This window comes from Rhagoletis pomonella, unplaced genomic scaffold (assembly GCF_013731165.1).
Source record: "Rhagoletis pomonella isolate Grant_MI unplaced genomic scaffold, Rhpom_1.0 Rhpom_scaffold_00006, whole genome shotgun sequence".
Classification (NCBI taxonomy): domain Eukaryota; kingdom Metazoa; phylum Arthropoda; class Insecta; order Diptera; family Tephritidae; genus Rhagoletis; species Rhagoletis pomonella.
Window position 1 is genome coordinate 76167040 of NW_023458560.1, and position 10820 is coordinate 76177859.

The 10820-nt window shown below is 35.5% G+C and overlaps 1 protein-coding gene across 1 annotated transcript in view; it reads right to left on the minus strand.

The window, feature by feature from the left end:
- Positions 1 to 5690, minus strand: part of LOC118742111 (hemicentin-2-like) — a gene marked incomplete at its 5' end in the record, with an annotated part of 44231 nt that extends 38541 nt beyond the window's left edge. The window contains 2 exon segments of the mRNA XM_036474072.1: positions 2960 to 3156; positions 5456 to 5690. Coding sequence (XP_036329965.1) covers positions 2960 to 3156; positions 5456 to 5690 — 432 coding nt within the window.
- Positions 5691 to 10820: the final 5130 nt, after the last annotated feature.

A 10820-nucleotide genomic window follows, 5' to 3' on the forward strand; every position in this document is an offset into this window, starting at 1 on the left:
CTTTGTCGGAATGACTCTTCAAAATCCATGCAAATACTTAGAGGCTTGCATATGTTCTTAAAAATGTGAATTTTGCAATGTGAAAAATGAATTTTGTGATTTTGTGTTGTTAGTTGGTTATATGTCGGTTATACGTACATATGTATGTTACTCTATTTGTTTGCGTAACCATTTTAATTTGCCTCTATTAGTTTTTGGTTTTACTACAAATGAAATTCCTTTTGCAGCTGCTTGCTTTTTAATTTCGGTTTATTAACTTTAAGCTCGAATGTGCAGTTATATGCAAGTATATTTCCGTTCGAACATGTTTTACAGTCTGTTGTCTTGTTACATACATACATACATGTGCATGTACTATACACGAACATATGCAGATATTCGGCTATTCGGTACATGGCGTATGAGTAATATTTGAACTGAATTCAATCGAATTCAATTATTGAGAGCACATAAATCTCAATGGTAGGTTTGATTAGAAATAACAAACAGAAATATTAAATAAAAGAAATAATTTTGTCTAAGAACTTAATTATTTTTATACATTTTGTGAGCTGACGAAAGTAAAATAAATCATTTTTAGACAACACTGCGTATACGCAACCTGAATGAAGGTTTTTTTCCATGCTAAAATATGGGGTTCTTTAAGTAAGATAAAATTCAGATGAGAGAAGAATATAATCGATATATATGTATGTATGTAGGTAAAAACTGAAATTTACTATAGAAGTCTAAATATTCAAGTTTAGGGATTAAAGGTTCATATGAAAGAAATAAATAAACATTTAATGAATCGGACTCCACGCTAATTACAACCTTAATTGGAAGTCTGCTTATCAATTAATAAACATTTATGAATAGTGCCTAAAAGTCTGCACTATAAAATGCCTTGTTACAAATGTATATGCAATGGCGTACTTGTCAAATGCCGGACACAAAAAATGATGTCACAAATTATAGACCCATTTCCAAACTGTTTACTTCTTCCAAAGTTGTCGAAAATATATTTTACTGCTAAAGGAATAATCGAACCGTAACAGCATCGCTTTGTCAGTGGGCGCTCGAAGGTCACGAAACTAGCCTATTGTTTTTCAATTTTACGTATCATCGTTCCGGAGTGGTTGCCAAGTATGTAGATGTAATCTACGCTGACTTCTCATAGACCTTTGACACTGTCACACCTTAAAGCAAGGCACATTAAACAGGTAGTATCAGTAGAGCAAAAACAACATTTGCGTGTATTTTGTTGTTGCTTCTGGTATCGAAAGTGTCAAAAACTGTTCTGAATTTTTTCTTCTAAATCAAAGCGTGCCATGTGAAATACAAAAAATTATAAAAAATCAAAAATTGAAATTGGAAAAAATAAAAATTGATGCAACTTTCTTTCCTAGTAAATTTGTTTGCTTCTCGAAGCATTGATCCATCCTTTGCAAGGCCCAGTAATCAGCGGTCGTGCTGCCGAGTTGGGCGAACGTTCCAAAAGCTGCTACTCAATCGCTTGTTTTGTATGGGAAAAGGTTTCACATGCAAATGGATTTTAACAATTCAGAATTTTTTGTGAGAAAAAATTAAAAATATTTGACATTTTCGAGACCAAATAATTTGAAAATAAATCAAATCAGCTGCTCTACTGATACTACCTGTTCAATGTACCTTGCCTTAAAGTTTTATTGATTAAGCATAAGCGGCTATGTTTTCATTCAGCATTCGTACTTCCGATTAGATCGTATGTATATATCGAAGAAAACTGCTTTTGTTGATATAGCGTACATTAAATCATACAGATTTGAGGCCATCTCTGGGGTGCCTTAGCGTAGTATTTTGCAACCGATTTTATTTCTCACTCGAAGTTTTTGATTTATACAGACGACCGACAATTTTTTAGATGTATTACTTGTGTGTCGCGTGTTTTGCCTTTGTTATGTTTTTTTTTTTGTATGTAAAATTTACTATCGCACGGTGATATTAATCAAATGGCTAAAAATTTCTAACGATTAAAACTTCCTTCTTCTTTTTATTTGCTATTGTAAGCACTGGTCAGTTTAGGCTGATTTAAAAAAAAAAAATAAATAGCGTGAATTGCCTTTGCTCTTCGCAAAATTACACCTTAAGCATTTGGTTCTTCCAATGTTTTCATTTCCGAGTTGCAGAATCTTTTCAACGCATCATCATCATCCAAAGGTATGACAAGCCTACGCCTTGCGCAATCGCTGCATTTTTATGCGATGGGCTTTAAAAAGATTTTCTTCGGCATCGGTTGATCTCGTAAAGTGAGCCAGCGTCGCTTTCTTGCTATTCAAAAGTACTAGATATTCGAAGTACTGTACCAGATCTAATTCATTTTTTTTTCACAACAAGCAGTCCCGGATTCCTAACCTTTCATTTGTTGCTTTATTTTCTAGTAAAAATTTGGCGCTGCGTTTCTGTCGGCCAGTATATTAAGCCCTTTGCTCTAAGGCCTCTCTACATAGCCTACAACGTTGTCCGTTGAGCCAACCCAAAATTTTTCTCAACAACTTAAGATAATTCTAAGCCAATGCGCAATCAACTCAACTGCCATGCCAGCATTTCTGCCTAATCGCTGGGCCCCACCCATAGTTTAAGCTTAAAAATAAATTTTTTTTTCGCTTTTCTGTGCTCATTACGACAAAGAATTAATGACTAAAATGCTATATGATATCTCATTACTGTTGTCGTTGTTGTCAGACGCCAGTCAGCCAGCCAGTCAGCCAGCCAGCGAGCCAGTCAAGCGAACAAAATTTTCAGTTTCACTGATTTCTCTACAAAATTTCCACAGACTCGCGGGCATGTGGTTGTGTGTGTTGGGATGACTGGCGGCTGGCTGCTGGTCGCATGCGCATAATGTGATTGTAGAAATGTGTGTGCGTGTTTTTTTTTATTTATTTATTTTTTTGTTATTTGTGAGCGGGCGTAGAAGCAATTAATTTGATTGCCTACTTACAGTTCACATTCAGCGTGACAGTTGTCTCCAGCGTATGACCCTCGGTCATGGCACGATTCCAAACGACGCATTTATATTTGGCGCCATCGTCAGCGCGTCTTGGCAGTATTTGCAATGTGGCATTGGTGTAATGATTCTTGGAGCCGCCTTTCAGTATGTACGATTGTAATGGCACAGTACTGCCCTCGCGATACCAACTGCAATAAAAAACGAACAAACAAACCCAAGGAACAATAAGTAAAGCGAAATAAAATAGGCAAGCAAGGTAAAGTTTTAAATGGAGGAAGTGCAGTTAAAGCGTTGTGGGTGTACACACAATCATACATGCATACATACATACACGCGCGTATGAATATGAACTTTAATGCTGGAGTGTGCAAATATACCAGCAAACGATATGCGTTGAGACGTTAGCAGGGACGAGCAAGTAAAATTACAAAACAATTTATTGACTTTCTTGTATGAGTTGACAGCGCACAAGTTACAGCTTCTGTCTTCGTTGGCTGGCTATTGGTATACATACGTACACATTTATTTTCGGATGTGCGTGTGTGTATGTGTAGATTTCTGCAATCAAACCATTTCACTTTTAAATGTTCATTCTTTTTAATTAAGTTCAAGTGTGGCTGTGGTGGCAGTGAATATTTCGCAGGCTTGTTGTTGACTTCATGATACAATATATTTTCACTATTACCAAGGGATTTGAGAAAAATTAGATTTTCGACCCGCCCTACTACACATGTAGAAGTCTGTTGGGTTTTGATTTTTACGTAAAAATAGTGTAGCAGTGCAAAGTATGCACAACTGGGCTATAAGAATTCCCTAAAGGGAGTATCTAACTCGTATGCCTTGTATGCAAAACTCTTTTACAGCCCTGTCAGCCCTGTTTTGAAATAAATTATAGTCCATCAAATTATCGCAATTGGTACGTAATGACTCGACGATATGCTCATAAAATAATTGCTCTTTTCGTTGTATTAATTTCTTGGGCATATCAAACATTATCTGAAACATGTTAACTATAATTAAATTATTTTCTTCTTACTTTTATATAGTATTTACAGTTTAACGAAGTTCCAACGTTGTGTAAAACCCTTATAAAATTCTAAAGTATTTTGTTTGTGTAAAATAAAGTTACACAAACAAAATACATGGGGAAAAATTACCGAACACTGAGTTACCGAGTACCAAGTATGGTGGGAAGACCCCTATTACAAATCTGTATGCTCAGAATTGAAAATTCAGTACAGATCAGTACAAATTTTGAAAAATCAGGACATTAGCGTACTGATTGAAGAAATGAAAAAAATCAGTACGAGAGTACAAAAATCAGTACGTCTGGCAACTGTAGTTGAGCTGAGTGCCAGTTACTCGATAAAATTCGATAACTACAAATTTCGATAACTATCGATAATCCTAGACAACTGTGCGTTTCAAGAGCTGGACAAATTTCGATTATTCAAAAATTTACATATCCCGATATATATCGATAACTCGATTTTGATAGCTAGCTAAATTTCAATACCTAAACGACAAATTTAGATAACTCCAAATAATATGAAATTTCGCTCTAATAGTGATAACTCGATAAATTCATGAAATTCTAGAAATTTCGATAACCCGATGTACTTTGAAAACTTCCAAAAACTTCGAGTCCATAAACCTAGAATTTTCAATAATTACCAGCAAATTCCGATAAAGCAATAAATATCGATGGCTCGATAATTTAAAAAGAAATCGATAAATTTCGTTAACTCGATAAACTTCGATACATCTACAAATGATGATCAGTCGATAAATATTGACTACTCAATAAATATAAAATAAAATTTCATTAACTTGACAAATTTCAATAATACGATACATTTTCATAACTCGATAACTATCGGCACATTTCGACAACTAAGTTTTTGCGTAAATAGAGGACGGCTTAATAAAATGTTTTCAACAAAGTTAAGACATCTCTGCTTAATCATATTTGAATCTACTTTTGGAAAGTTGACTGCTTATGAGATTACTATTTTTTTTGTTTCAAAATTGATACAAAATGCGAGCAAAACAAATTAATGACGTCCAATTAGTGCAGTTGGACATTTTTTATTTTTTAGAAGACCTAGGAATTTTTTTTAATACATAATTAGCTTTGCTTTCACACCCTTTATCCAGATTTCCTGCACTTTTTGATCAACCCTTGTTTTAAATTACTCGTTTTGAGTTTTTTTCTTTTAAAGAGAAAACTCGCCTTCAGTGGAAGAAGTACTCATCCCACCCATCTGCTTTTATTTTCTCTTCTGTTCTATTTTTATTTTTCCACTATGCTCTGATTGTTTAGGGACCAATAACTATATTGCTGTTCATATCTGCTTGCTTGTGTATATACATACACTAACCAAAGCCTGTACATATGTATGTATGTGTGCCAACTTTATTTGCTTTCTATATTCTGACCTGTCATTAAGTTACCCATTTTCACTTGACTATTTCACTTTTACTTACGTTATCATTGGATCCGGTGAGCCACCCACGCTGCTGCAAGTCAATTCCAATGGCTTATCCTCGGTGGCGATGGCTATGTTGCCGGGCGTTATAATCGGCGGATGTGGCGGTGTCAAAACTGTCAAATTGTAAAATTCCTGATGCACATCGGCACCTGTGCCTTTGGCCTTGATCCGACACTCGAAACGGCCATTATCGCGATTGTATGAGGTGTTTTTTATTTGCAAGTCATAAACCCCACGACCAGGACGAAAATCTATTCTGCAAAGAGAGAGTGAGAACAAGGACAAAGTATAAGTAAAGGTATCTGCGAGCATAAGAATAAAGTGATTGTGTGTGAATATGCAAGCAAAAGGGGGGGCGGGGGTGGGGGCTATGTAGCAGAAAATGGAGAAATTTCTGTGTTGAAAAACTGATAAAAATGATGAAGATAAGAAAACACAAAAAAAAAAACAAAACAAATAACCACAGCTGGGGCACTCAAAGGCTGGCCATTCAGTGCAACAGCTGTGGTTGAGGGTGTGGTGCCGTGCGGCTGGCAGTTGACTGCCAATGCTGGGGCAGCAAATAAAGCGTTCGCCCTTCATAGTTATTGTGCGCTTACGCTGGTGCTGTGTGTCCCAGCTGCTGCGGCGGAACAGCGAAGGACATTCGGTGGCGGTGACACACTCTGCCGTTCGCCAACCAAGCAGCCACCATTTCGACCATCACTTCGCGCTGTTCCAATTTTGAGTTGAGTTTGTTTGCTTGCAAGTGAAAATTAGAAAATGGCAATGACAGCACGTTAGCGCGCTCGCCAAGTGGCACAAGCTAACAAAGGCAAGGCAAGTCGTGGCCAGGCGTCGTGGTGAGGGTGGTGAGAGGCGAGTGAGCAGCAGCTGCTGTTGCTGCTGCGGTTTTTGTTGTTCTCGTTTGCTGTTTGCCTATTCGGCTACTTGCCTATTCGGCTACTTGGCCATTTGGGCATTTTGCTTGATTTACAGCAAGGCTGTTTGTTGCCACCGTGTTGTGCCACATTCTTTCTTCGGCAGCAGCAAAAGTTTCTTGGCGACACAAAATTATTTTCACGCTCCTCTTTGAGCTATTCGCTTTTAGATTTTTACGTTCTTTTATGGATTTCTAGCTTTGTTTGTTGAAATCGTTTTCACATTTTTTGCATGCCGGATTTTTTTCTGGGTCATTGTTTGCAGGCGGTATATAGTGGTGGTTCAATGTCGTAGAAATTTATATTAACTTGGGAATTCAATACTCATGTAAAAATTTTGGAGTACAATTAGTTTATTCATGATCGAAACCTCTTATGGGTACCACCTTTCCGATAAAAATCAACGAATATGGTTCAGGTGGTCCGAAGTTATATGGTAATATACATAAGTACATAAAAAAAGTATACAGACGAATTGATAACCTCCTCTTTTTTGTAAGTCGGTTAAAAAAATAATAATTTTTTATTCAGCATTAGTAAATGTGTTGTTGTTTTGATAATTGTTAATATTCCTGGGAGGGGCGGCTTGAAACTGGTATTCGCAACGGTAATTTGTAATCCTAGTCGAATTCGTAATCCCAGTCGTAATTGTAATCGTACTCATAACCGTATTAGTATTCGCATTCGTCGTCATATTCGTAATCATATTCCCAATCGTATTCGTATTCGTGCTCGGAATCGTATTCACATTCATGAACGTATTCGTTTTTGTATTCGTATTAGTGAATGTATTCGAAATCGCAATTATTATTGTAATCGTTTCCGCACTCTTTATCGTATTCGTATTTGTATCGAATTGGCAATCATAATAGTAATCGTATTCGTAATCTCATTTAAAATCATTCATAAACGTATTCGAATTTGTATTTGTATTCGTTAACCTATTCGTAATCCTATTTCCAATCGTAGTGGTAATCTACTACGCAGGTCGTGTTATATATTCGCAGTCGCCTTCGTAAACGTAGTCGCAATAGCATTCGTCTTGGGAATCGTTTTCGTGTATTCAGGAATGTATTCCTATTTGTATTTCTATCCGTATTCCGTATCCGTATTCGCAGTCACGTCGCATTCGTAACAGTAATCGTATTCATACTCATATTTTTAATCATACTTGTATAAGTGTTTGTATTCGTATCTATATGTAATCATATTCGTCATTGTATTCATATAAGCTATCGCAATTGAAATCTTATTCGCATTCGTAATCATTTCCATACTCGTTATCAAATTCGTTATTGTATTCATAATCGTATTCTATGCATAATCGTTACCGTTTTCGTAATAGCAAACGTAATCGTAATTAAAAATTAGCCTGCTTTCTCAAAATAAAGAGTTCAGGAAAATATTTATTAATTTTAACTTCTCAAATAAGCAGCAAATGTCAAAGACAGAATTGCAAAATGCGGAGCAAAAATTTAAATTGAAAACCTGAAAGAACAAAAACCTAAAGGATTAAACGCTGGGGCTGCCTTTTTGGCATTTGCTAAACTGTAACCAACTGAGTGGGTATGTATGTTTAAGATAAGTCTGTAAGATAGATAGAAGAATAAGTAAGTTACGTTGTGCATTCATTCTTGCACTTTTTTTTTAAGTTTTTTCTCTGATTTTCGATGTTCCTGTCACTTACACTTATTTGTATAGGGACGCTAAAGTTTCTTTACTACCTCGTTTTTTTGTTGACAAGTTTTTCTTAGTTTCTCCCCGAAAGCATCCGCGCTTTGTACTTATTTAGAATATATTTTGTAAGATTTTACACTTTTGCTGTTTGCATCGTTGCCTCTGATTTATTCACTTATAGCGAGATTGTCTTTGAAAAAGGTTAAAAACTGAAAAGTTATCACTTTCATCCTTTTAAAAAGTTTAGTTTGTTGGTATGTAGAAGACCCGAGCAGGCAAAAAAGAGCTTAGTTAAAAAAAAATCAAAAAAAAAAATACTTACACACCCACACATATCAACACTCACCCATTCAAGTTATGTACATACATACGTATGCCCATATGCAAGTGTGTGAGTCCTTGACGTTGAGTATGACAATATGCCAGGACGACGCGTCGCGACGTTACGCTACATTCCTTGCTTGCTCTCAGCTTATTCCACGCTATACGCTCTGCCATCACTTTTTTGACTGCTACCGCCACTCAGTCATTGCAGCTGTCATAGGTACATTCGTATGTGTGCATGAAGATATGAATGAAAGTAGCAACTACCTACATATGTACACATAGTGCATAAATGTATGTAGCAAGCATAAGATTTGCATGCGCCATTCATACAGACCTACGCGCAGAGTGAGACACAACAGACGCGACACGTCTGTGCCAGCTGGCAGTTGACTGACTGGCGGTTGGCCTTAATCTTATCCTCCATTTTGTCATTTTGACAACTTTTTTTCGTAGTTTTTTTTCTTCTTCGTGTCCTCAGTTTTTGCGCCGCCTTCTCCTACATTCATCTTTTATGCTTTTTGAACACACATTTTTTCTTAATATTTTCACTTGTCCTAAGTCTGCATGTAAAACAGCTGCTAACGCTCTGACAGTCTTGTTTCACTTTAGTTAGTTGTGCATACACACATACATATATAGGAGGGATGTACATATGTAGGTGGATTCATATATACCCTGCAGTAAAAAGATCAAGATTAAGCTTCTACTCTAAGTAAGTTCCACTTGATATTCTGAGCTCTACATGAACCTTATGAGTTCATCGAGCATACGACAAGGAGTTGTGTGACTTTAATAAACCCAAACGCCAGAAAACAGGTCGGATTTGTCTAGATTAGTTACGGTCTATGGGTGGACCGTGAAAAGAATTTCATACGCGCGATTATAGTTATTTTTTCAAACAGCCATACGCCCATCAGCACCCTATACAATAAAATTACCACTTCGAAGCTCATCACGGAGTGTTTGGATACCCTTTAGCTTTTGGTATCAGGAAATGCGATAACGCTTTGCTGGATACCAGATTACTGAGTGATCGCATTAAACGAGATCGCTGATCAACTGGCTAGGACTCAGTTGGTCTACTTCTAGACTTATAATCACCGATTGGGAAACTCAGAATAGTGTAAGTACTACATAACGGCGGTGGGACTTGGAAAGGTCAGAGTTTTTGGCAATTCTTTAGTGGAGGAAAAGGACATATCTTATGAATAGATCCAACTGATCATGAGCATGTACGATGTCACAAACTCGGGACTATGCGGGCTATCAGCACTAACTGGGTCCTGCGCATGTGCAGAGGTGACGCTTCTACCAACCATCCAAGGACGAGTATTGAAAATGTCCTTTTAAAATTTTATCCTTGAATATCCTTGAAATTTTTTCAATAAATTTTTTTGGAAAAAAAATACGTTAAGGACTAAAGGGGCATTTTAAATACCTACTCGTCTTTGTGAACCAAAAAAAGAAAAATTGAAAAAGTGCCGTCCCACAGTCGAACTTACATCCATTCGGCTATGTCACTTGTTTACTAAACATGAAAAGAATACATATGCTTTTACTTAAATTCTTTGCTTATTTTAAGGACTTTAACATAAAATCATACAAGAATCTCCATGAAATTTTCTTCGTTGGGACGGTCGTTTTAATAGGAGTTATTTTCCTCTGAGCGAAAATACGTTTCAAATTCTTTGATTTTAAAAGCCTATGGTTCACTACAAATAACGGTTCACCTCAAACTTCTTAAGAGCTTAAGGACAGTAAATAAGAAAGCATTGTAGCAGGGACCGTAACAATTACAACTTTTATTAAAAATATCGTTTTTTAATAATTATTTTTCTTCTTTTATTTAATTATGCCTTAAATAACAGTTATTTCTGACTTTTAATTTATAAATCCAAAATAACATTTGTTTTTGATTTTTACCTGAATAATTTGCAAATAACAGTTATTTTTGATTTTTAAATTATATGTCTTAGATAACAGTTCAGATCAGTCAGTGACTTTTACTTTTAAAATTCATCAATATAAATCAGTCACTGACTTTTATTTTTTAAATCTTTCTTATAAAAGTCATTTGTATAAGTTGAAGTTTATTTTTGTACTCCAACACCTTCTCAACTGCGAAAAATGATAACGACTTTTATAAGTATGACTTAAAATATAAAAGTCTTCAATAACTGTTATCCGAGAAATATAATATAAAAATGAAAATTAACTGTTAATTGCAGATTATTTAGATAAAAATCAAAAATAATTGTTATTTTGGATTTATAAAATTAAAATAAAAAAATGGTTATTTTTTTTTTGTATAAAAATTAAAAATAAAAATTGATTTGTAAATTAGATTCTGGGTGAAAAAAGAAATCGATTGGTATATATCACTTAGTTGTAGAACATTTCCTTCATAGTAAATTTTTCAATGACAGTTTTTATCAA